A 27,741-nucleotide genomic window follows, 5' to 3' on the forward strand; every position below is an offset into this window, starting at 1 on the left:
AAAGCTCTAAGACGTCACAATTAGTGCGATATCGAGTTTTTGGAAATCGCTAAAGTTTAACGTAAATCGAGATATTTATCGTCGAAGTATAATGGCGATATCCAAATTGTCCACGTTTCGCTATTGCCGCTATATCCTGGCCGTGGCGGCCGCCTTGTACGGAGGCCCAATGCTTGAGGCACGTGTACTTAGATATACGTGCACGTTAAAGAACACCAGATGGTCAAAATTTCCGGAGCCCTCCGCTAGGGCGTCCCTCATAATCGTATCGTGGTTTTGGGACGTAAACCCCAACAACCTATTATATCGCCGCTCTGTTCCCATTTCAAACACACACTATGTATTATGTGAGTGCGTGCGTGCGCGTATTATCGCATGGCGCTGCAGGAAAGAGAGGGTTAGACAGTGAGTGAAAGAAAAAAAATAATCAAAACATATGTAGAAATGTCTCCACGCAAGAACAACGCGAACTGCGTGGAGCTCACAATCTGTCCGGTGCAGTGGAAACGGACAGCCTTGACAACGGTTGTGACGGAACATTAAAGACAGTTATGTCGGCTGGTATACCATCCAGGTAGGCGAGAATTGCGTCAACAGCGCCAGTTTATCCCCTGGAGCTTGGTAGACCGAACTACCAAGCAAAAACAAAAAGTAAAAAATGCTTCGCATTTAATGTGATGCTCCCGTAGAAATGCTTTTGTTGATTTGCGAAAACGCCATCCCGTTTGCCTGCTATATGAGCTCGACGATCGCACCCCCGTCTTGGCAGGGGCGAATGGAAACCAACATCGCTTGCATTTATTTTTCAGATTGCATTGCTCTTGCACACGTTGTTTTCAACAGCTTCGGAGTGGTGATTCTGTCGAACTCACAACACATGCAGAGTACATTTGTTTGGATACAATTTGTGTGCTCAATACGCAGGATCATGCACTCCATGGAGTGCGGCCATTTTCTTTCGGAATAAACATTACTAGACAGAAAAGTGTGGTTTATTTGCTGCTTTTATTCGCAAAGAATGCAAAAGCAACATTTATTGCACAACACAATAACGTAAAGCTAATTATCTCGTGCATTGAGTACAAATGGATACATTCTGTATAGCAACTGCACAAACATATATATTAAATATATTACAGTTTCTGATACAGGGTGTTTTTTATATTTTGAAAAATACAGATTTTTCATAAAAATTCTATGACAGTCAGGCTCCTGTCCTTTTCGCAAATGAACTCTCTGTCGAGGTGGAAAATACTTTTCCGCAGCTAAAGTGTCGTTGACACGACTAATTGACCTAAGCTCGTTAATTAACTTTTTAATTGACTTTAGTGCAGCTGTTTATATTAGAACGTGGTGTTGCAGGATAATTTTTGGCATACCCGGTTTTTAGAAATCACGTAAATTGCACGTCGTTCGGGATATTCATCATCGAATTTCAAGGAAGAAATCGAAAACTGATCGCGCCCGGCCCGCAGAAAACGCGACCTCTCTTCTACGTAATACCGGACCTCCACGTGACAAGGAAGTAACTATGGTGACTATGAAGTGACTATGACGCAGAATATTGTCGGCAAAATTGGCAAGCATTCTAAGATACAGATGTAGACAGCTTATTGTTTGCGTGCGATGTGTAGTGTTTGTCTATTTCTTAAACTACAAGGGGAGTGAAAAACTATGTTGCCTGTCTCCAAGAAGAAGCGCCGCAGTGGCGGCCCCCGAGTTTTATGCTTCCTAGATAAAGAAACCAAAGGTCGCGGCATCGAATCCCGGCCGCGGTGGCTGCATTTTCGATGGAGGCGAAAATGTTTGAGGCCCGTGTACTTTGATTTAGGTGCACGTTAAAGAACCCCAGGTGGCCGACATTTCCGGAGCCCTCCGCTCAAAATCATATCGTGGTTTTGGGACGTTAAACACCAAATATTATTATTACAAAGAAAAGGTTCATATTGTGATTTTCATGTGCACAGCTCAAAAGGAACAGATAAGCATCGAACATTACACGCAAAAGAAAGGCGATGCGCTGGCACAAGTGAAGTGACTTGCACCTTTTCACGAAAAGACACGGCCGCGGCGAGCCTTTATTGAAATTTCCGGGTAGTCCCGGGTAGTCCTGGGTAGTTCCGGTCTGACGTAACAGAACGGCCGCGCTTCGTGCGCGCCGGCCGCTATCACTTTCAATATTGCCCTTAGAACTCGATGACGAATATGTCAAACTACGTGCAGCTTTTGTGATTTCTAAAAAATGCGTAAGCCATAAATTGGCACACACTACAACTTTCAAATACTATACACATCTGCCATTAAAAAGGCAACGAGTTTTGGTTAATTAGTCACAACAATGTCATTTCAGCTACGGCAAAGTATTTCCCCACTGACGTGGAGTTCGTGTGGGAAAACGACATGGCCTTATTGTCATAAGATTTTAAAAAAAAACCTGTGCTGTCCGAAAAAAGCACCCTGTATGTAAGGAAATCAGTAGAGAAGCTATGGTTCATGTGCATACAATAGAAATCCGCATAATCAGTTTTTTATTGCATCGAATATTTTGTGATTAATAAAAAGATTCTCATGAGCAGAAGAACAATATATTTGACGTCAATATAACTGCTTCTTTTATTCCATGCAAATCGTAAGCTTTATAATTCAAACAGCATGCTATAGCTAGCGAATTATCTGCACAGCTCACCTTACGCTAATGTGCCGGTACACAGATAGCAAGTTATATCAAAAATGACTTTTTGACATTTGATTTGTTTTTTCGCGATAAACGTTAAGACCAGTACAGCTTCATTCAGGGCTTTAACATCGCTGACATTGCATCATTAAGAAATTTTTGTTCGAGGTGTTATTTTAGAACTTGCGATGTAGATATTTGGTCTGTCACCACCGAGGCACTAATTACACATTTCTAAAAAAATGTCCACACGGTAAGTTTTCTTCTTTTTTTAGGTGCAATAAATGTTGGAGGAGGAAGTGTCAGTTGACGCTCGATCGTCATTTGAGGTTGATCTAACAGTGAGTGGCGTAGAAAGCCAATAAGGAACTTAGAGTTTCAAGACATAGAGCAGTATTTTAAAAACAAACTGAAGTCGAGTCCATTCGATGCGACGGAGTACACTCGAAGGGATGCTCTTTTGAGCGGTTTTCAATACTCATTTAATACGCTAACCATATATAATACATTTTCTATTTGCTATCCTCAGATTCGTGCACTCTGCATGAAGCATGGAACACAAATGGGGCAGCTTTTTTTTTTGGTGAGGTAGTCCTGAGCTGCAGTAGCGGTGGCTTCTACCCGAGAGAATAATTGAAATAGGAATGAGTTAAATAGCAATTCCGAACGTAGGAAAGAACCATTTGCATGTAAAGACGGTGGCCCAATACCTAGCGTCACTGACATTCTTCGAATTAAGGTTTAAATATTGCACTTGAATTACGCATGAACTACGGCACCGAAGAGTGTCCGAACCACAAATTGTTTCTCTAAACTTCATCGATCAGGGACACTCTTTCAATCCAACGGTCGGCACAACCGGCGACAACACTCGTGTTTTGGTCAGGAAGGCGCAAGTTTTTGCGTGAAGGGATACAGATGCGGTAGCCACGGTGCATTTGCTCCCATGTCAGCTTCGCCACGCATCCTCTTTTAGAGTTCCACCACGCGATACTCCTGGAAAGCGGGTGAAATACCACAGTGAATTCGAAGAAATAACGCGAAAAAGCAAAACTAAAGGTGTGGGCATGAAGAAGGGACGAAAATACCCTGTCGTTTTAGACACACACTGAAAAGCGAAGCGCACGTCGTACGTTACCTAGGTCTCTCGATTTTCTTGTAATTCAGTAAGCAAACGGTGACTGCAACGTAATTTTTTATTTTTTCTGCCATGTTCATGAATGCTTAAAGATGCTTTTTGACAAAGCACACTAGTCAGTGGAATGTTGTCCAGTCAAACCAGTTTGTGGAACAAGTATTCAAGTGCACTCGGGAAACATAAATTGCAAGTTTTGTTTTCGTGTAAAAAGCAAAAAGCGATCGCTAACAAATATTCATCTGCGTGTCACCAGAGAAAGAAGGCACTACACCAAACTGAAAAAAAAAATATGTTCACTAGAAGGCAAACGCGGAACAACTTTCGTTCCGTACTACAACTTTCTGATAAGGATTGCGCTTGCTTCTTCGTAACGACTGAAGAAAAAGTGTGCTTACCTGTCCTCCGCTGGGAAGCGGAACATTTTGTCTTGCTGTTATTCTCCTAGGTCTCACACCACACAACGGTGCAGCAAGCCTTGTGTCCTTTCCTCAGTTTTTCAGACATTGCCGGCACGTTCGCTGGTATAGAAACACAAACTCTGGAACTTCAGAACATTCTAAAAAAAATCGTCCGCGTGAAGACGGCGAAAGCGGCAGGAGCAGACGAAGAGAATGGGCAGCCGAAGCGATAAGAAAGAAAGCGCCACCCGTTGTCGCAGCGAATGAAGCCAGTAAATAAAGATATAGGATGTTACAAAAGAACACGCATTTTATTTCTACACATAACTGCATCACTTTACCTTATTGTTATGTAGATTGAAAAGATAAAACCGCATATACAAAGGTTACTGAATTTTCGCTTGTCTACCAGCGTCATGGCAGCGCTTTATTTCAGATAACTAAACTAGCCGAAGTTTCCCCGCATTGGTTTCCCGCCCTTCTTCTGCATTGCCACCAGTCGCAAGTTCTTGCCAGTGTCAACAATATGCTGCGCACAACAGTCGATCTCACGTGGCCCCAAAGCCGTGCCGCATGAGCGAAACGCCACACGTTCAAGGGAATCACGCTGAAGTACGGCCATTCATCGCTCAGCAGCGAAGGTAAGCCGAACGATAAACTTTCTTTGGGCAAAACCACAATACGTGCTGGACAGTCCGAGTAAATTCACAGAGAACATATACCGCGCACTAGCGAGCGCGCTAATGACGAACCGCTAAATACGGAAAGGGTATCGACAGACAGGAAGTTACACTTTTCGTTTGGGATTACTTCGTGCTTCTATTTAACATAAGACGCTGTGCAGCGATAAAGGAGGCTAACCGCCTTATATACTAAGTTATTTACGAGGTACTCGACAGTAAGGAATCAGGAATTCCCGGAGAGCCGACGCACTGTGGGAATCGACTTTGTGCGAAGCAGTCAGTGAGTAGCTGGCTGTAGCGAGCCAGCCACTGACGGCTGAGTAGCTGGAGTAGCAAGCCTAGCGTTAGGAGGCGAATTGACGTCCTTGTATACAAGTAGTGGTGTGTGTGACATGGGTTTGCCGGGCACGTTGACTACGCGCTCGCGTTTTGTGTGACGTAACGTCGGCTGTCTCGCTCGCTCGAGTGCAGACGCAAGCTACATCTGGGGCGAGCTGTCGTAATCAGCGTTTGTTAACCCCCCGCGGGGGTGTAGTTCTTATGGCCCTCTTTTGCTGACGCTAAGGGTGCGGGATTGAATAGCGGCAGCATTTCGATGGAGTCGATATGCTAGAGGCTCGAGTACTCGAGAGGCTAAGTTCAGGTTAAAAAACCCTATGTGATCGAAATTTCCGGAGCGCTCCGCTACGGCGTGCCTCATGATCATATCGTGCTTTTGGGAAGTAAAATCCAAAAAATTATCGTATTAGAATCAGCGTTTGTTTGGCCGTTCCTGCGGAATGTAGCCACGCTACAATGGAACTGGGAAAGTCGTGGTAGTGTGCGTGTAATACTTAATTGCTCTAACGGTGGTTAGCCACCGCCGCGCTACTTGTAGCGAACATGATGCGGCACTAGCGGAGAGTTAACCAAAATTAGCCAATGCTGGTAAACAGTTGGCTAACACCAAGGGCACCATATGACCCAGCTCTAGCCGTTGGCGGCAACTAGTGTCGGCGTTATGCGCATAAATATGACACGTCGTCGCGTGTGTGTCATGTCATTTACCTTATGCTTAACTGCTGACCCGAAGGATTGCTTAACTAAGGATTGCTGACCCGAAGGATCGAATCCGGGCAGCGACGGCCACACTTCAACGAAAAATAAATTCTGGAGACCTTTGTGTTTATAAGCGAAAACGTGCACCTAAATCTACAGATTTAGGTGCACGTTTCAAATTTCCGCAGCCTTTCAATACAGCGTCCTTCATAATCATATCCTGGTTTTGGCACGTAGAACTCCAACAAATACTATGTAACGCATATTCTGATTTTTGAGCTAAAGGAACGATTGCACTGCTATCCATTCACTCATGCCATTTATGCAATGATATTCATTACTGTACGCTTGTCACAACCGCGTGCGCATTCTGGTAAACGTTATACATATACCTAATGAAGCGACCTCGACGGCTTCACGACGTATGGAATAATGTCATTCCTTTTTCATGTCATGATCTGTAATCCTTTTGCCATGTGCTCACGCTATGCAGTGTACAGTCAACTGCGAAAGCTTACGCAGCAGGAGAGTGCGTGACAAACTGGCTGTCTGTGCCACGTAGTGATGCGCCACCAACTGTCGACCGCAGCGCTTGGCCGGAAATGGGTCTTCTTGTTATTCACGGGCATATCAATTTCCGGCTGCAGCGCATTGTTAGTTCTTTGTTCTGACGAAAAGCGCTCATCTGCAGCACGGCTTTCACGCTTCTAATTTGATGGCTGTATAACAGCGATCACGGTGGGTCTGGACTGGCGTACCACTGGACAGATATCAGTTTGTACGGAAGGTTGTGGCTGGTAACAGTCTATATATATAGGATGCTCTCGAGACAGAAGCAAGTCGCCAAAGGACGCGTCGCGTTGAAATGGCAGTAAAGAAGTCCTGACATTTTTCTTACAGCTCCCAACAAGCTCGCTCATGCGTAAAGAAGGCCGCGGCGATAACATTTTCCCAGTGCGAAGCCCTGCACGCAGCGCAGACCCTTCATTTCGAAAAAAAATTCCCATGGCCTCTTCAGTCTTCGCCCGCCTAGTGATGTAACGTTGCCCACCGGCAACGTTACATCAATTCTTCGTCACATACAATTATTGCCCACCGGCAACGTTACGTAGCATTGAGATCCATTTGCCTAGTCAGCGTGGGGGTTGAAGGGGTTCGAACCCCCCCCCCCGGTATTTTCAATTTTGCACTTTTATGTTATATACTCGCACACATACAAACGCACATAAAACATAAAGTATGGTTGAAGCCTCATCCCCACCCTCGAAAAAAATTTGTCGCTGCGCCCCTGCTGAGCTCGTCGACTGGTCCTCGGCATTTGGAAACTGCGCCTGGCCATGCGGTTTCTGCCGCGCAGTTGTCGCGACTACTGCGAATTTGTTTACCTCGTCACTCACTGTGCATCTGGGAGTAGTTGATGCGAACGATACACGGAGGAAGCCTTCCTTGGTCGTTGGCTAAGTCAATGGAACGAGAAGAGTATCGCGACCGTCCGGCCTTCCGCTATAATTGGTCCAGAGCGCTCGAACTGGTGGAACCTACGTGTAATAACGCCTGTTTTATGAATTGCGCGCGCTTTTTGAGCCCCGAACGACGCATACCGTTGTTCTTTAACTGATTCCGAAAGAAATAGCGACAAGTTTTACTAAACTAAGCGCGCACGCACACTAACTCGATGAAATAAACGCGAACTGCGCCGCATTTACGCCCTCCGCTAGCGGCGTTTATGTTAAAGCGCTTGTAAACTATCGGTTAATAAAACACACTACAGACGGCCATGATAGAAACAAGGATGATTCTGCTGTTTGGCGAGAGCGCGATGCAAACACATTTCTTTTGATATCTTCGGTACGCGCTACAATACATGATGCGTACGGAAAGATATAGGCTTCCAAAGCAACGTCGAGCGGATCCACTGCTCTTATCGTAATATCCACGGCGCGTCTCCCTTCGCCACAGCACTGCCGCCCCCGCACGCGCGCAAAACTCTTTTATTCTATCTGTGGTGCGTCACAATGTAACTGTTGCGGACTAGCAGTGCTCCGGGACGAATAAGCAGCGCATGCGCGCACGTGTCCTTGCCGTCTCCACTGCCGAATCCGGCGGCAAACCGCCTTCCCCGGCAGCGTCTAGCCCCAGTAACGCATGGCCGCGCGAGAATCGCGCCCAAACATGAGCTTGGGTTGCCTATATTAAGTGATGCCAATTTATACGATCTTATGCTAATTGATGCAAAGTTCCGGTCGAGCCCAGCAGAGTGGCCTCTTGCCGTTTCGGCCGTACTACGTCGTTGGCTACTTTGGACGAGTCGAGTCCAGTAGTCTCGATTGGCAGTGCGCCGCGATTCCGGTAAGCGGCTTTCTCATCGGCAGTGCGAGCCTTCTGGAGCCACGCGCTGCCGCAGACATGGGCAAATAGGACCATTTATGGCGTGAAATGACTGCGTGGCCGCAAAAAAGAAAAAATCACAGCATATCCACGTGGTGAATGATGATGAGTGGGGCGAAGCGAACTCGCGCTGCAGCACGGCGATGGCATTGGCGCGAGCGTGGTCCTTCTTGATGGAAGATATTGCGACTAGATTGTTTGAGAACCACAATCTGTTGCACGCACCGCAACTATGGCCGAAACTGTTATCAAGGAAGTCCCGCTGGAAGTGCGCGTCGGCGCCTTCGGGCAGAGCCCGCCTGATGCGTTTTGCAGCCACTTCACGTCCTCGCACAGCCTCGGGCTCTGCCTGCCGGTGCGCGCGCTTTTTCGCCGCTTCACGGTCCTTCACATTTTGAAGGCCCGATTCGCGCCGCACCCGTGCAGCTTCGGCCTCGCTGGCTCGAACGGCGGGGTGTTCGCGCCGCAGCCATGCAGCTTGTCGAGCAGCTTCGGCCTCGCGGGCTCGAACGGCGGGGTCTTCGCGCCGCAGCCGTGCAGCTTGTCGAGCAGCTTCGGCCTCGCGGGCTCGTACGGCGGGGTCTTCTCGCCGCAGCCCTGCAGCTTGTCGAGCAGCTTCGGCCTCGCGGGCTCGAACGGCGGGGTCTTCTCGCCGCAGCCCTGTAGCTTGTCGAGCAGCTTCGGCCTCGCGGGCTCGAACAGCGGGGTCTGCTTCGCGGCGTCGACGTGCCTGCATCTTCGGCCTCGCGGGCTCTCATCTCAGATTTCTGTCTGCGAGCGCGCGCTGCCGCCGCCTTCCGTGTCCTCCGTTCCGCAGCCTTGCCTTCCATCTGGCGACTCCGAGCTAAAGAGAAAGCGTGCCAAGAGGGAGCCTCATGGTGCGTTACTTCTGAAATGTTGTCTTCGGGTGTCGTTGAAAACACGAGACGTAGTAAAGAAGAAAGAACGCCACACAGGCGAACACGCAACGAGAGTGTCACTCGTCAACGTCGTTTTCTTCTTCTACTGCATACCAGAACGCGCGCTTCTCACGAGCTAGAGGGGGCTACTACAACGCTACATACGGAGTATGGACAGACCCACGGCTTAAGGAGCTTCGCCCCTAAAAAAAGATCGCGAGATTGCGCGCACGTGCAAGGGCGGCGCGGCAGCGAAGAGAAAGCCAACGCCGTACTTTTTCTTGTTCCAGTGACTTCAGTCGTTGTCTGCGTGCTGACGATCTAATCGCTGATGTCGCTTTACATTCCTGGTGCGGGCGTTGCCACGACGATGGGGGTACGCTTACTGCACCGTGTGGCTGAGAAGGGTGGAGAAGCCGAGCGAGAACCCGAAAGCAGCCAAAGCGGCCACGACAGCGCCGTTGTATCCTCCGTAACTTCCTTATTGGAGGACGTATTCGCAAAATTGCTGCAGCAGCTAGTTAACATAGTACAAATACGCAGTTAACTTGTACATAACAAATTCTGGACTTCGGAGTTGTTTACTGGCCCTTAATGAGCGTAACATAAAACTTATTGTGCTCAGTGAGAAAAGTAAGATGACATTGATTAAGGGAAGGATGTGTCTTCGGCGTTGCCGTATTGTCGATTGCCGCTGGCGCAGCGCAAATATTGGCAGCGCGCTCGCGTGACTGGTAAACTTTAACGATTAAGTACACATCCTGATATAGTGGGCATATTTTATTGGAAAAGCACAAATGGCTTATTGAGCGACAAAGCAAGCGTCTGTAACGGCAAGTACATTATTATTTGCTGCGACGTCAGGCCGTGGCGTAAGCAGAAATTTGTTTCGGGGGTTGCACGCCCTTGATCTGAACTGGGGGCCGCGCATGCTGGTGTGGTCGAGTGCCATTTTGTTCTGCATATCCCATGGCAGAAAAAAATTTCGGGAGTAGGGGCACGTGCCCGGTGTGGCACCCCCTGGCTACGCCACTGACGTCAGGTGCGCGCCTCCATTGACGCCATCTAGTTGCGACAGAGTACAGGGCTTCGTCGCAACGCCACGTCACCCACGCCCTCGCAAGCCTGTGTTAACCGACGAGGGTTGCAATGTGGGCTTCTTGGTTAGTCATTTGAACAGCTTTGATGTAGCGCGAAAGGACACACGGACATGAGAAGGTGGTGTCCTTATGTGCCTTCTCGTGTCCGTGTGCCCTATCGCCACATCAGAGCTGTGTTATCCGCGTTTTCGTTGTCCGCAAAATCTATCGCTTGCCTTTCAAGTTTGCCTGCGTAATCGCTATAAAAAAATCCAGCTTCGCCACAAGGACAAAGCAATGAATGCGACAACAAGAAATTGGAATGTGATAAGAAGTAAGGCTTGCAGTCTACTCCTTTAGGAAACGTGGCCGCCGCACCGAACGAAGTGAGATTATAGCTGTATACATGTATGACTTTAACGCCAGCCTTGCGATCATAGTAAAGCACGTAGAAAGCTGCAACTCATCTGCTGATCACCTTTAGAGATAAAGGATACGGCGCGCTCGACCGCGGGCGACCACGCCCGGTTTTGTCAAAGGATGCATTTCTTGCCAGGCCTTCGCAGACCCGCCTCCTGCTCCTATTTCAGTGCGCCTTTCGCCCGACGAATACGGCGGGCTCGTTTCATCGTCGCTTGAGCGGCGTTCGTCGACAGCGATCGCGTTTTCACTCACACAGAGAACATACGAGGAGCTTTGATAAGTTATCGATTTCGACTTTATACGGAATATGATATGACAGAAAAAAATGCCCATGCAGTATCCACATAATTGCTATCGCAGTAAGATTGATTTATAACAAAGAGAATTCAAGAGAAAAAAAAATTCCTGCGTACTTTCACACTACCGCTAAGACGACTCGAAGGCATAAGCCTGAGCCTGAGGCATAAGTCTGAACACAGATGCGATAAGGATTGAAACGACAGCCGGAATTCGTGTCTCATTTCGTGTTTGTCAAGCCTCCTCAGTAGTTGCATACTTCGGCCTACGACACAATATACTAGACTCTGGCTCGGTGTCTTCCATAGCGCGCCCTTTCCACATTACTACATAGATATCAGTGGCCCGTACGCCGCTTTATTACACCGAAGCTGTATAAAACTGGGCCATGCGTAACTCCGCAAACCTATAATTGAAATTTACCTGCTCAACAGAGAGCGCCTATAGCAGGTATGTGCCGCGGAAATTGGGAAAATTCACTACTCACCAGTGATGCACTGAAAATAAGAATTAAAGAGTAAATAAATAAATAATTTAATAAATGAAACAAAGAAACGAACAAACATGAATTACCTGCGCGGGGCACTTCTGGCCCACGCAAATCGAGGCGAACTCGCTTTAGTGGAGCGTATGCTTAATTCTAAATTACAAATACATTCATGAATAAATGAAATAAATAGATCTGTGTACTACACAGCTTCGTTTGTCATCAACCTTCACAGAGTGGACTGGATCATATTTTTATGCCCTCCAGCAGCCAACCACAAGCCCGGAAGCTAGAGTAGAACAGAGTATATTATTCAGCTTGTGGCGCAAACCCGCACCGAGGGAGTGGCCAAGATCCGGGTCGTCTTGAAGGGTATCCTCAAAATACCTTTTTTTCCTCAATTAAAAACGAAGATCAAAATACAAATAAACCAAGTATAAGAAGTACTAAGAGTAGGTAATGCGGAGAAAAACGGTTATGGATTACGAAATAAGGAATTTGCAACAGAAATGAAGCAATTCGGATGAAAGGTGCATGACGCCCACTTTAATGTTTTTCAGTTTAGGTGAGAATCTCTACAACACAGTAAAGAAACCACAAATAATCTTCTCTAGGCTTTCTTTGGCTTAATTGTGTGTCGGTTTTACTAGTTGTGCTTAATACAGAAAAACGAGCCCCTTGGACAATTCCTCTGCTTTCGTTTTATTGCGATAGCAATTATATGGACAGTCTCGGCTGATTTTTGCCGTCGCCGTCGCCGCCGTCATGCACCGTATATGTATATGTCTATATATATATATATATATATATATATATATATATATATATATATCAAAGCCACAAAGAAAAATAATTCAGAAAAACTTTCCGACGCGCGGAATCGAACGGGCGATCTCCCGCTTTCCAGCGCGCGGCGTTAGACGGTTAGACCACGAAGAGCCCAGTCTTTCAGCCTGCTAACGGCGAGCTATTTATATACACCACTTACATCAGTATGCTTTCTGAGTTACCACGTAGATGTCGCGATGTCTGCGCGTGGCGCGCTTTAAAGATCTTGGCCCCGTTCCTGCGAACGTGGTCGCCTTCGTGCGCTTATCTCGAGGAAAGAAGGGGGCGGCTGGCGGGAGAGCGGGGTGTTGTATGTCTTGTGCTTTCCCCGCGATGTCTGCGCTGAAGTGACAGAGCGTACGAAGGTCGCTTCGACGCTGCAGCGGCCGTGTTTGCGAAAAGGGCGCGCTGTTCAAGCGGAAATAAGTAACGACTGGGACAGTAAGTTCGCGCTCCTCCTGTGTGTACCTGTTCGTTCGTTTCGTGCGTCCTTTTTATGTTTCAGCAGTGCGCTTCCAGTGTCGAGCTGTGACGCATGCTAGTTCGCGCTCGTACTGTGTGCGTTCTTTTCGTGCGTCCTTTGGGCTCGAGCGACGCGCTGGCAATTTTGAGCTGCTTTCTGTTCTTCGCGTTACACTCCAATTTATTGCTATCGCATTCATTGCTTCGCCATTGCGGCGAACCTGACATTTTTTTATCTCCTAGGCATTTGTATCGCCGTAACCACACTCATTTTGATATCACCTGAAAAAGACACCATCACTCCATAGGAGTAGTCATTGCGCTGAGTGTGCCCCCTTGTGGGGTTGTCCACTTTACCTTCGTAAAGAAAGAAACTGATATCAGTACCATAGGTCGGTAAAAATATTGGAGCTCACTCAGACTCACCCAAGAAATAATTTTTGCACTGAGGGCTTATTCACACACCAAACTCTTCCTCAGTCGGACTCGCTCGTACTCAGACTGGCAACGTATCATTCAGCCGGACTCACTCAGAATCATGGCTTGACCTGGATCTGAGTGAGCCTGAGTGAGTGGACTCATGAGTCCGTTAGCGTAAAATTAACTTTTTTGATCATGGTATCATTGCTCTATAACGCAGTTATCTCAGATAATCAATGCTCTACCATAAGCCTTTTCATCTTGGGCCTTAAACTGCGAGTTATCAGTGTTGTCAATCCAATAAGGACATTTTTGTGAAATAAGCAACTCACACGAGATATTTTTATGAAGAGAGTCCCGTGAAAGACTTTGCGGGGATGAACGCTAGTTCTCTGAGATATGTGTGAATAGACATGATTATATAAATGTTAGCAAATATAAGGCTTATAGTAATGCTGAAGAGAGGTAGATAAGACCATAAGTCAGCAACAAAAGGCGGAGTTCACTCAGACTCACTCAAGAAAAATATTTTGCACTTAAGGCTCACTCGGACTCAGACTCACCAATATTTTCCATAACCGGAATCACTCAGGCTCACTAAACGTTTTCTTAACCGGACTCATTCGAACTCAAGCTCACCAAAATATTAGTCACCCGTACTTACTCAGACTCACGGCCAGATCTGAGTCTAAGTGTGTCTGGGTGAGTCGACTCATGAGTGAGTTTGCCGACCTGTGATCAGTACCACGTGACACTATCTTTCATTAAGGATAGCTAAATGGTTTAGCTAAATGAGTTTGGTGCGATGACAGGTGCGATGCTATAGTAAGAGGCGCGAAAGCAGACGAGTGCCATGACATAGTGATATACCCTTCCTGCTGACTCACTATTCCCAGTGCTCTTTTAGTTCACACTGCAGGCATGGAATCGTCCACAAAGGACGCATGCATCAGCGTCAGGACTACGGAATACATGAGCTTGCTTCGGAACCTGTGCGAAATGAAAACAACGCCGAGATTTACCGACGTGGCCGCCATATTCCGGGAATTCCGCCGTTGCCTTAATCACGAAACGGCCAAGCGTTCTTCGTTGTCACCGCCGTATTCGCCCCGTGCTTCAAGGATACGTGTAGGCAACACTGGTAAGGCACATTTTTAATTTCACTCCATGCTCCCTAGACATATAGTAATGTGAGTAGTATAATTAGGCACAGAGAAGCGCAGTAAGGGAATCACTAAAGTAATTAAAAGAGTACAAAAGAGTGCACAAAATCAAAATGCTAGAAACCCATGTACATGTACATAGATGCACGTTCAAGAACGTCAAGTTCTCTAAGTCAATTCAGGGTACGCCACTAAGGCGTCGTTCATAATAACATCTTCATTCGGCCGCGATAGACTTGATAATTTATGAATTTAATAGGTGCCTACAAACATGAGTCGAGGAGGCCTCCGTAGCACCGCTTTCCAAGTACTGATGGGAAATATAAATCCTAAATGATCTAATTGCAGTTCCCTCTCTACAATTTCAACAACAGCGGGTAAAGAGAAATTATATGCTAAAAAAGAATGTGCGAAAATACTTTTTGAGGTCGTTCATCCGACGCCCCCGCTTCGGTTACCGCGTAGGAAAAACTGCTGGTTAAGGGGAAGCTGAGAGGTTTTATAATTCGCTAAAACTTCGTAGTTAGCAAGGAGCAACATTTTTGTCGACGATGTCGTAACTTTTTCCGCGGTTGTTGCAGCAGGAGCTTTAGAATATGCGAAAGAAAAGTTTGTCTTGCTCCGCCCACGCGAGGGCGCCAAAAGTGCGGACGTGGGAACCTACGTCATCTTCGGTTCCTTTGGCGGAGCCGCGCTGCACTCCTACGGAAGTTTCCCGCCGCTCACTGATCCGAACTGCGAGAACGCTGTTTTTTGTGACGAAGGCTGAAGTAAGTTTAGCGAAGCGGAAAGTTCTGCAGCTGGATTGCGGTATATGGAATAACAACAAACAGCCGAGCGCTACCGGCACTAGCGTCTCTCGTATCTTCAACCGTGGCCTCCGTGACTAACTCGTGGCATGCTGTTGCCGGAGCTAATCGAGGCCACGCTTCAGCAACACTGTAATTGCAGATAACGCGGCATACCGCGTATGACGTCAACCCGTTCGCTCCATAGCCTCTGCTTTTTGCCAAAAAGGGTTATTTGTGTTCCGTTTTGAGAACTCTCACATCGCTTTTTGAATTCAACTTGGATCAAACGGCCTTTACACGCTCCAAAGTCATTTTTCTTCGAAAGTGCTTCAGCTTCCCTTTATCTCATTGGCAAGTCGGAAAAAATGGAATGGATGGAAAGGATGTGATGTAGGTGCTCCGATATTATTACATGTCTTACCGAGAAGACCACGTGGTAGTACAAAGAGAAGGAAGGAATGTTAATAAGAAAAGTTCGTGGATGGGTGCCATGCGCTGTGGAAATCAGAAAGGGCAATAGAAAAAAAGTGAAGGCAGTTCCACACGATGAAAACTGCACAAACTTAGCAGCAGAACCGAAGATCCGCCTGCCTCGTTGACGCTTGGCTTGTTTGTGTCTGAGTCGAAGCTGCGGGTCCGCCTTTCTTGTTGACGCTCGAACTGCGTCTGAGTCTTTCGAAGCTGACGGTTACATAGCATTCGCTGGCGTTTCACCTCCGCGTTTCTCTTCGGTAAGATCTGCCTCTAACTCCCGGCGATGGCATTTCACTATCACTTCCCTGGCTCAGACAGACGAATTAGCCCTTCGGCAACGCAGGCGTGCACGTGGAAGAACACGCTGGCGTTCACAACGTGCAGTCGTCTCGGCATCCATGGCGGGAAAGGAAACCTTCATTTCTGATGCAGTGGCGCCCTCTCTTTACCTATTTTGGCATGGATGGATGAATAGATGGATGCTATGAGCGTCCCCTTTTTAACGGGGCGGTGACGTGTGCCACCAGGCTTGACAAAAAACTTTTTTTTAGTTGGCGTAATGCCTCTTCTACTACGATTGAATCAATCTTACTATAGAAAAACAAAGAAATTCACAGCCCAGTTCTCTCCCTTACGGCGGAATGCCCTTACTTTTCCCACTATTTATTTTTGTCCTATCTGTCTAGTTTTCTGCCACCAAAACTCTAACGGTCTTTTAGTTATTTCTATTGCAGGCTTGTTCAGCTTACCATTCTTTTCCACAAAAACCAGGGCTTCATGTAGGATCATGCCCGAACCTACACCTGGGTGAATATGTCTATATTCAATCAGAACATGCTCCGTCGTTCCCTTTTTTCCCCAGAGCGTGTACATTGTTCTTTTTTACTGAATCTCACTTTATAAGTACGCGTTCTAAGGCAACCCTACCTCACTTCAAACAGTAAAGCGCTTGCCCTCGCATGTCATAAAATGCCTCCCTCTTATTGCCTTTTTGCCCTTTCGGTACTCAGAGCCGCCTTTTTACCATCGCTTCTATCCAGTAAATCGTCTCCGCCTCTAACTTTTCGTTAACGCTTTTTGAGGCGAAAACACCATATGGCTCATAAGTAAACAAATCAGGCGTCCGGCCGCGTGAACGCAAACGGTACCAAAATGAGGTTGGCATATATCAGAGGTAGTGCAACACTGGGAGAGTAGCGTAAAGCTTCAAACGGGGGGGAGCTTCACGTAAAGCTTCATCCTGGGTATTGTGACATGACCTGAAGCGCCCTCTTTTGACCTATTTTGGTATTGACTTGACCTGTTACGCCCTTTTTTACCTATCTTGGTAGTTTGAGCCAGGCGCCAAGCGACTACATGAGACGGCATCCCGGGCGCCTGAAGTGCTTCGTCCTTAATATTTGCAGGCCTTCGAGCCAGCGCTAAAAAAAGGCGCTGGCGAAAGCCTATGCTCTCGCAAGCCACTAAATTTTATCTTTTCAGTGAATTGCATTGCTACTTACTGCTCTCTTTCGGTCATCCAGACATCACCAATGATTTCACACGCTGAGGCTTGGTTGCCGAGGGGTTAATTTACATTTAGTTCCCCTTCAGTTCAATTTTTTTCGGATTTGCTGATTTGCTGTTTATTAGAATGTCCTTCACTCTCACGCCCTGATTACTTTAATTGCCCTTTGCTCCCTTTTAGGTAACCTAGCTTAATCCACGTTTGAGATAAAGTGTGCGTCAATTATCACTTCTGATCACTTGTCATATCCAAGTGATGAGTAATCCCTCGTTTGAAGCTTTACACTCCTCTGGCTGTGTTCCACTACCTCTGATATTTGGCAACCTGATTTTCGGTACCGTTTTTTGTCCACGCGGCCGGGCGCCTGATTTGTTTACTTATGAGCCATATAGTGTTTTCGCCTACACGAGAGGAGGAAACTGCAGTCGCGTGTTCGTGCACCACCGGTACAATGCAGTCGAAGGCGCTCGCACAAACAGGTCGTTTTCGATAATCATCATAGCGCTCCGAGTTCCATCCGGGCTGATTACCGATAAGCACGGCGTTCCAATGCTTCACACTAAGCCTAAGCTCACTGGCCGTAGAATGCCTACCTGGGCCACAGCGCCTATGAATATCGCACCTCTGATCCATCGTGACACTGACATTTTCTTTTTGCCGCGCATTTCAGTATGGCAGAACCACGAAAGTGATACTTCAGACGTGAGTGAAGGTGAGCTTCAGTGAAAAGCACTTGTTGCCTATTGGTAAGTGGGTCGACTGTGTAGGCCGCTTTCGCAATGGCCGTAATATGTTTCGCATTGGCGATTTCTTGCAGGCTTTCCGTGACTTCGCCTATGTAGCTAATTCGACCTGCAAGCGATGATTGACTTGTATTGACCAAAGAACTGTTGTCACTTAGCGCAAAACCGACGAAAAGTGAGGAGCGAGGAGGCGTTCTTCCATTTTTTTGTCGTTTTTGTGCTAAGTGACCATAGTTTTTTGGTCGATACAAGTATGCACCGAACGAGGGATTATTGGTCAGCTGCCAGTTCGGTAAGTGATCACGGGCTTCATGAAGCCAGCAGGCAGAAAAAGTGTTCCATACTCGTCGTCATGTCTACTACTGGCGCTGACTAACACTCCCAAGTTTAATATCAAATCAAATCTTTATTTCCGCCGTGTATTTTACAGATGGAGGACAACGGAAAAAAAGCTGCCTATAGGCGGCTTGACTAGTCCGCAGCCCGTAATGTATGGCGTGTGACCAACAGCAAAGAAAAACAGTCAATTAACAAGTCAAAACATATCAGTGCAGAATAAAAGTAATACACAACAGCCTGAAAAAGAATGCATAGAAAAAAATACAATACAATACAACGCCAGGATAAACGAAATTATCTTTGTTCTACAAACATCGATCTAAGTTTTGCTAAGGAACAACCAAACAAACCATAATTAACTGAAAATGGTTTAGCACCACCGATGGTAAAGAAAAACACAAAAGCTCTGTGCCACTATTCAAACGGGGTGTGACAACATTCCAATGCTCTCTGTGTCTTGTTTTATAGCAATGCTCATTTGTTTCCAAATGTGCCAAGGTATCTAAATTACGTATATTATTTCTCACTTCATATTTAAATCTAGAACTCAGCCGATAATAGTATAGTGTATGAGCTGTTATAATGCGGGTTTTATGGAAGAAGCATGTGGTTGTTGCATTATACTCAGCATTGTAAACATTACGTAGATATCGTTTCTGCATTATGTGAATTTTTTGTAAATTAGAAAATGTAGTTGTACCCCAGACAAGTTGGCAATAGTTAATGTGTGAATAGAAAAGAGAATTGTAAACTAATATTTTAAGTTTTCGAGAGAGAATGTATCTCGGTCGACCGACTATACCAGTTATTCGAGCTAGTTTTGTTAGTGCCAAATTTACGTGACATTCCCAAGACATGTGCGCACTAAATACAACGCCAAGGCACTTAAAGTGGTCAACAACATCAACTGGAAGGGAATTGAGAATTATATCTGCATGAGGAGGGATAGGCTTATTTTTGGCTCGAAATATACCGGCCTTTGTTTTATTTTCATTATTCTTAATTGAGTTGAGCGATGACCACTGTTGGACTTGAACTAATGTGTTATTACAATTAGAGATAAGATAGTCACTGTTACTGCCAGAGAAAAATATGGTTGTGTCGTCTGCACATATGATAAACATGGCATTATTATTAATGTTAACGATGTCATTTATGTAAATGTTATACAGCAAAGGCCCCAAAATGCTGCCCTGTGGAACACCGCAATGCACTGGCAGAACTTGTGATCGCGAGTTATTTATTTGAACAACTTGTCGCCGGTGGGACAAGTATGACCGCAGTAAATTTAACCCACAATCACGTGTACCATAAATATCTAACTTACCTAACAAGAATTCATGATTTACCAAGTCAAAAGCCTTGGAAAAATCAACAAATAAACCAGTTACTATTTTCTTGCTTTCAAATTCCGTTAAAATATACTCTTTCTGATGAAGCAAAGCTAATTCTGTTGATCTGTTCTTCCGGAATCCAAATTGATGTGGTGGTAATATGTTGGAGGTCTCCACAATATTTGAGATCCTACAATGAATTATTTTTTCAAAAGGTTTTGAAAAGATGGGTAATATGGATACAGGGCGGTAATTGCCTAATTCATTTCGATTCCCCTTTTTAAAAAGTACTGCTAACTTGGCTATCTGCATTTTTATTGGAAATGTTGATGTAGTTAAACACGTATTGAATATGTTTGCAAGAACCGGTGCGATTGTGTCTGCTACAAATTTCACGGTTTTTTTTTTTGGATTTCGTCGATATCTCTACTGCTGCTGTTTTTCAAATTTGTGATTGTCGAAATCACTTCCTGCACTGTAACTGGTTGCAGAAATAAAGTTTTATTATTCCTGATGTTCATGTATAGACATGCATCTGTGGGACTACCTAAAGTACTCATATTTGTAAAAAAAGTATTGACAGCATTAGCCAATTCCACCCCACTGAAGTCTCTTCCTTCGATTGTAAGCTTGTTAATGCTATTACGATTATTACCACGATGCAGTAGCACGTTTAATTTGTCCCAAACCAGCTCGCTTGGCGCGTTTTCGCATCCATGAAAGATGAGAAGCACTCTTTTCGTGCGATGCGCAGGTTCTTCGTTAGTTTATTGCGATATTTTTTTTTAAATTCGTCAGGTCATCAAGATTGCGAGTTTTAAGAAATATATATGAACATATATACCCCATAAAGTGGACGGGGGGAGGACCGCCGCTGTAGCTCATTTGGTAGAGCATCGGACGCGTTCTTCGATGGTCGCAGGTTCGGTCTCTTTTCGTCGACTTTAGTTTCTTCACATTTATATCATTATTACTACAACATAACATACCCTATACTTTCTACGGGTTTCTTGTGTGTTGGTTCTAATTGGCCCAACATCAAGTACTTCTGATCGACTGACAAACATACCGCTAGTACGTTTCCCTTTGGTATCTGCGCATTGATGAACCGGCGAAGACGACGACAGAAGGCATACGTAGAAAAGACACAGGACGAGCGCCGTGCATCAAGGTCCTTGTGTTCCGTGGTTTTTCGCGTGGTGTGAAACTTATGCAACGGTTCTGTGTGCCCTTACATCATTACCCGTGCCATACTACGGTCCACTGGTACCTTGCCCACAGCCTCGGCGTCTTTTTACAGCGGAGCTCTTTAGCCGACCATTAGTCCGCGCAGAGGGAACAGAAACCTATCATCATCATGAACCGACACGCGCTCTCTTCGTCGTCCTCTTCCTCTGCTGCTTCGCTACCAGGACGCGTGCGCCGATTGGTCCGGCGTGAGATGCAATGATAGTGATAGGCGAGAGGATGAGTACGGAAAGATAGAAATCATCATCATCATCATCATCATCATCATCATCATCATCATCATCATCATCATCAGCCTGTCTACGCCCACTGCAGGGCAAAGGCCTCTCCCATGTTCCGCTAATCAACCCGGTCCTGTGCTTTCTGCTGCCACGTTATACCTACAAACTTCTTAATCTCATCTACCCACCTAATTTTCTGTCTCCCCCTCACGCGTTTGCCATCTCTTGGAATCCAGTCAGTTACCCTTAATGACCACCGGTTATCCTGCCGACGTGCTACGTGCCCGACCCATATCCATTTCTTCTTCTTGATTTCAGCTATGATGTCCTTAACCCCCGTTTGTTCCCTGACCCACTCTGCTCTCTTCCTGTCTCTCAAGATTACAACTATCATTTTCCTTTCCATCGCTCGCTGCGTCGTCCTCAATTTAAGTTGAACCCTCTTTGTAAGTCTCCAGGTTTCTGCTCCGTAGGTAAGTACCGGTAAGATGCAGCTGTTATATACCTTTCTCTTGAGGGATAGTGGTAGATTACCATTCATGATTTGATAATGCTTAGAAATAGAAATAGAAACAGATAAAGAAAAAAGAGAAAGAGAGAAATTATTGGCGAAAAAAAAATTATTGGTGAGGCCGGTTTTGAACCCTCGTACCGACGATAAGAAGGCGAGCGTTGCAACCACTCGGCTATTCAGACACGCCAGCAGAGCAAAGCATAACCTTGTATATTACAGTATAGTAAGGCGGTGGGAAAGAGGAATTAGAGTGAGGAGAGAAATCAGGATTAGAAGAAGGGAAAAAAGAATTAGACAGAGTAAAGCGTAGCATAGAAATAAAGAAAATGAACGACAGAGAAAGAAACAGAGAGAGAAAGAAAAAGAAAGCCAAGAAAGAGAAGACAGAGAGAGCGAGAAAGAGTAAGAAATACGTAAAAAAGGGAAAGAAAGAAACAGAAATAAACAGACAAATAAGAAGAAAAACAGATATATGAGAGAGAAAGAAAGACAGACAGGACTAAAGAAAGAAAAATAAAGGCAAACAATGAAGGACGCCCAGCTCCGCACTTACTTCAGTCTTGGCACCGCTGGTGCGAAGCTGCTTTCACTTTTTCGTGAAGTTTGCAGATGAGCGTGTGGTGAGTGAGGATCGATTCCGTTGTTCGTGTTTGCGCAGTTGATGCCAGCGATTCGGCCTTTGACCGCTCCTGCACGTGGGATCCAGACAAGGAGCGCTGTTGGATCGTGTCCGACCTGGAGCTGTGGAACAGTATTCTTGTCCGGGGCAGCATCGAACTCCGCGAGCACGCGTGGGGCGAGCTCACGCTGCAGGGCTGTGGGGGCTTAATGAGCCATCCGGAACGTCAGGACGTGCTTCGTGCCTCCTTCCTCATCCACCTGCTACTGCGGCAACACAGGTGAAAAAGAGCGCCTTTTCAAAACCAGCGACTGTTATGGCCCAGGTTTTAACTCCTCTAGGTATGCTTGGTCTACCTTGAATGTTGAGTAGGTTTAGGCCGAAAAGAGAGGATTGAGGGACGAACGCGAAGACACCATCGGGATATATATGTGACAGATACATGTGGTTCGGCGTCGCAAAAAACAACCTTAGCTTGTGCCTCTCACAACCCTCCTTGCCTTTCACACTACTTCACTAACCAATCACTGCGTTTCGCGGTGGCACTTCTCTACATTGCCGCACTATAATTTTATCAGCTAATCGCCGGTAAACGGTTGCAGGGTGATGCGGTGGTGCACTGAGGGAAATATTGACGCAAAGCAAATGAACGATTTTAGCAAAGACAAAACCTAGCGCTGGGTTACAGTTGGGCTCGAGCGTTTCACAGCGGACGCAGATTATTAAGCTCTCATTTTTATTTCTTTTATTTTTTTACTTTGTTACATACTGCCGGACTTCTACGAAGGCTTTGGCAGGAGTGGGGCATAAATACACGACGCAGCAACACAGCACAAGCTCGAAGTATTGAATAGCGTTGCACATTAAGAAAAAGAAAAAAAAATACATGAGGTAACATTCTGCGAAGCAATGACATTGGTATAATATGCAAAACAACGAAAGGGAACAAATTACACGGCAGTCAGACTCACATAGCACAAGGTACTCACATTTGAAGTATTTACATAACACAAATTACTCACAGGTTCTGACATTGTACTCAAATAGCACAAAAAGTCGAAGAGAGAAAAAAGAGAAAAAGAAAGGTTTACCATTTATTTGAACACAGCAAAGTGAAAGCGATAGCAAATGGGTACATGACGTTACATGACGCTTCAAGCGTAGTGGCGCTTACGGAGCTTCATTTCTGATAGCCTGCAGAAAAGTTGGGATGTCCGAGGAAGAAAGAGTGCGTAAAAGTGTTTGTTCTGCACTTCAGCTCGGCCATCTTTTTTGCGTGAAGAGACCTAGTAAAGCGGCTAATGGCAGGTGCTATGAATGCGGATGAATCAACTCGTATTTTCCTTGTGATATTACAAATAAAATAGCTTTAGCCTGTCATGACAGTGCCTTGTTTCAAGTTTCTCTAGTCCTGCTTTCTGTTTGATTCCCTATTGATTTCCCATTGATTCTTCAGTTAAACTAGGAAAAGGCAATAGAACGTCAACTGGGGCGTAGAACTGAAATTTATGTTCTAACTTGCTGAAGGTGCCTCAGACGGTATCAGCCCCAAAATATCGTGCCAAACGAGGGAAGCATTGATGCGTAGATTGACTATGTACTGCTGACGAAGCAGGATAAAATCTTGTCCTGAGTTTTGGAGCAGATGCCCTTATGGGAGCGAGCCAAGAGCTGACTTATGCTTCTCTGCAGTGCTTTGGCCAGAACCGCTTGTCGTGTCTCCCACAATTGCGTCTCGTCGCTGACAGAGTCCTAGTTCTCAAGTAATGCCTTCAAAATGAACCCCATCCTCACCCCATCCCACATTAACATAGTATGCTGCTTTATTGTCGCTTGCAACGTACCAAAAAAGGCTAGCTCCGCCCACAGCCGTCACATTCCTTTCTGCAGAGAATCTGAATAAATGCTACGTCCAACAGCACTTACACATTTTTGTGAGGTCATGTACTTCTCGAGCGTTTCAGATTGTTTACTTTTCCATTCGAGGACACATCTTTATCGCTGGTTTTTGTTCGGAAACGACCATTCTGGTAAATTTCATCAGTGATTCTTTCATCGCTGCTCAGCCTGAATGGAATGTTTTAGGTAGCAACGATGGACTTCTTGCTCTTAATATGCGTAGCATTTACATTATCCGAAAAAATATACTTACGGTACGAGGAGAAACCAGCTTATAGACTCGTTCACAGTGGAAGGGCGGGCGCGCCAATTCTGTGTGTGAAGCTAACATTATTTCGTAGGATGTAAATGACTCGAGTTAATTGGCCACAGCACTTTCTTGAATGTATGGCAAATATATGATGGTCTTCATACTGGCTTTGATGGCACAGGTGCGTAACTGCCATCAGTTTGGACATGTCTACGACCCTGCTGGAGACCCGCGTCCTGTGGCACGCCATAAGGACCGGCGCAGCTGTTGTCAAGTTACTGGAAATAAAAAGCCCCTCATTTGATACGGTGAGTGACCAGCGAAGTCACAGTATGTCGCCTATTTTTTTATATGTTCCCAATGGGCAGCATGGTACGATTACTATCACTGCCCTTAAAAACGCGGGACAGGGGTAAAACGAGCACAATAGAGGAGCAGAAACAAGAAAGGAGCGCTAGTAACCGTGTCATTTCCTGAAAATTAGCCCAGACCAGTCCTCTTGTGAATGTGCTGCAGTTTAATATGCGTAAAGATTACAAGTCTTCATTCTGTCCGCTTCCACCTATTATTGTTCCATTCCCGCCTCAGTTGACTGCAGCCGAGAACGCTTGGCCTCGGGCAGCAGCCGCACTGACGAACCTCGTGCATCTGTATATCTCCAGCGCCTACATTACCGAGCAACTCGCGCGCGCACTTGGTGTCTACGTGGAGCACGCCTCTGTTCTCACCACTCTCATTTTGGTTGATATCAAGGTGAGTACCGCAAATCCAATGAAGCGTTAGCACTGAGAGTCATTTATAACGCCCGGTAAAGGCACCGCTTTCAGTCTTTTTTGCAGCGTGGCTTAAGGATGATGCAGTGAGATAACTTGTATCGCAAACACAGAGTTCAGGTGCCTACAGCGAATGACAAACTCATTTATCCTGCTGACCCGCAGGTTGCGGGATTGAATTCCGGCCGCGGCGGTCGCATTTTCGATGGCGGTGAAAATGCTCGAGGCCAATGTACTTATATTTAGGTGCACGTTAAAAACCCCAGGTGGTTGAAATTTCCGAAGCCCTCCACTATAGTGTCTCTCATAATCATATTGTGGTTTTGGGACGTTAAATCCCATCAATTACTACATATTATAACTCATTTATCAGACCTCGTCTTTCACCCCTTCAAGGGAAGGCAGTGCATGTTTCAGTCTTCACTTTCGTCTATTGACGCGCACAATTCCATACTAAAATGATGGGAGGAACCTCTTCTGCTTCGTTGATTTAAGTACAGTTGAAACGAATGGAAGCTTCAGCAAATATTGGCATAATTATGGCGTAGAGCTGAATTAACTTTGTGTTACGCATATGTATCGTGCGCACCAAAAGGTGTGATGACTGGAAGACAGTCTAGGATCTCCGGGGTTATCATTAAATTTTTTTCTATCTATCTATCTATCTATCTATCTATCTATCTATCTATCTATCTATCTATCTATCTATCTATCTATCTATGTATCTATCTATCTATCTATCTATCTATCTATCTATCTATCTATCTATCTATCTATCTATCTATCTATCTATCTATCTATCTATCTATCTATCTATCTATCTATCTATCTATCTATCTATCTATCTATCTGTCTGTCTGTCTGTCTGTCTGTCTGTCTGTCTGTCTGTCTGTCTGTCTGTCTGTCTGTCTGTCTATCTATCTATCTATCTATCTATCTATCTATCTATCTATCTATCTATCTATCTATCTATCTATCTATCTATCTATCTATCTATCTATCTATCTATCTATCTATCTATCTATCTATCTATCTATCTATCTATCTATCTATCTATCTATCTATCTATCTACTATCTATCTATCTATCTATCTATCTATCTATCTATCTATCTATCTATCTGTCTATCTGTCTGTCTGTCTGTCTGTCTGTCTGTCTGTCTGTCTGTCTGTCTGTCTGTCTGTCTGTCTGTCTGTCTGTCTGTCTGTCTGTCTGTCTGTCTGTCTGTCTGTCTGTCTGTCTGTCTGTCTGTCTGTCTGTCTGTCTGAGATAGATAGATAGATAGATAGATAGATAGATAGATAGATAGATAGATAGATAGATAGATAGATAGCACATGTGAGCATTTTAAGGCAAGTTCAATTTTTGGTTAATCTTTCATAATTAGGAATTTCATGAAATTGGGCCTTACGCCAACATTCCTAGCTCAAATTCAACTCAATAAAACAAATTAATTTTTTGCAGGGACATGAAGGAACCTTTGGCCAGTGTAATGAATTAAAACAAATGAGATCAGATAAATAATAAAGACATAGTGATTAAATAGCCAAGAAATTATGCACTAACCCTAAGGGCACCTTTTCTAACAGGCAGCCTTATTAAATCTTGTGGCACGATTGTACTTATTTATGTGCATTGCAGAGCCTCTAATGTGATAAGGAAGTCAGCCATGTTTTAATACAAACTCCTTATTCGCTAAATAGTTATGATCGTTCGCGTACGCAAAAATGCCAAAAATATGTTTTGAGAAAGTCAACAAAAAAGATTTGAAACAGGTGCAGCACATATACAAGGAAATCAGGAGCGTCAAAAATCTCGAAATTTGTAGCCAGCTCCATCTCGGACCTTTCTCTTGCGTGAATTCGCTCGACAGGCAATTCGCCATTTTTTTCTAGCCTGCTTGCAGCATCAGTGCCGTGACGGAATGCATTCATGATGCGGTGTCCATCATTTGTCAGGCAATCTTTTGCAGTGTAGAGGCCAGGCTCGATGCTAACTTGCTTCAAATATCGAACGTGCTTCTCTTGCCATTATTGAAATGATACACAGCGTCATACAAAACAAATTTGACGGCTAACAGGCTCACATAAGTGCCCTTTAATGTAAACAACACATGTGCGACATTGCGCGTCCACTTTGAGAGATGTTTGACTTTTATGAATAAAATGATATGTTGCCAATGCTGTTAGAGCATTATTACGCGTTCACACTTGATATGATTGTTAAATAACCAACAAAATAATACATATCAAGCTAATCTTATGATGCACACACAACTTGCACTTTCAGTTTCGGTTTCGTAGATGAGTGGTCTAACATTTTACAGCGAAAGCTGTTATGAGATCATTTCACCGGCCGTTTTTGGCGCCGTAGTTGTCCGCCGCCGCCGCCGGTGTCCGTAACCGGTATCGCTCGAAATAAGAAAAAAAAACGAAATAAGAAAAAAATTCCAGGATGGAACGTGGTTCGAACCTGGGCCCTCTGCATGGGAGCCCAGTATTCAACCTCTGAGCCATGCCGATGCTTGAAACTGCTTTGCTAAAAGGTCCTATACAGGCTTCATGTCGGGAAGGAACCACATTATCATATGCAATATAGCGTGGTAGAAGAGTAAAATAAGCACCAAGCGTCGCACAACGCGAATTCTGTAAC

General features: G+C 45.3%; 1 protein-coding gene across 1 annotated transcript in view; it reads left to right on the forward strand.

The window, feature by feature from the left end:
• Positions 1-27,741, forward strand: part of LOC119372201 (uncharacterized) — a 35,555-nt gene that overhangs the window by 1,091 nt on the left and 6,723 nt on the right. The window contains exons 2-4 of the mRNA XM_049420141.1: positions 22,207-22,447; positions 24,498-24,624; positions 24,905-25,069. Coding sequence (XP_049276098.1) covers positions 22,207-22,447; positions 24,498-24,624; positions 24,905-25,069 — 533 coding nt within the window. The remainder of the gene's footprint in view (positions 1-22,206; positions 22,448-24,497; positions 24,625-24,904; positions 25,070-27,741) is intronic.

Source organism: Rhipicephalus sanguineus, chromosome 10, assembly GCF_013339695.2.
Source record: "Rhipicephalus sanguineus isolate Rsan-2018 chromosome 10, BIME_Rsan_1.4, whole genome shotgun sequence".
NCBI lineage: Eukaryota > Metazoa > Arthropoda > Arachnida > Ixodida > Ixodidae > Rhipicephalus > Rhipicephalus sanguineus.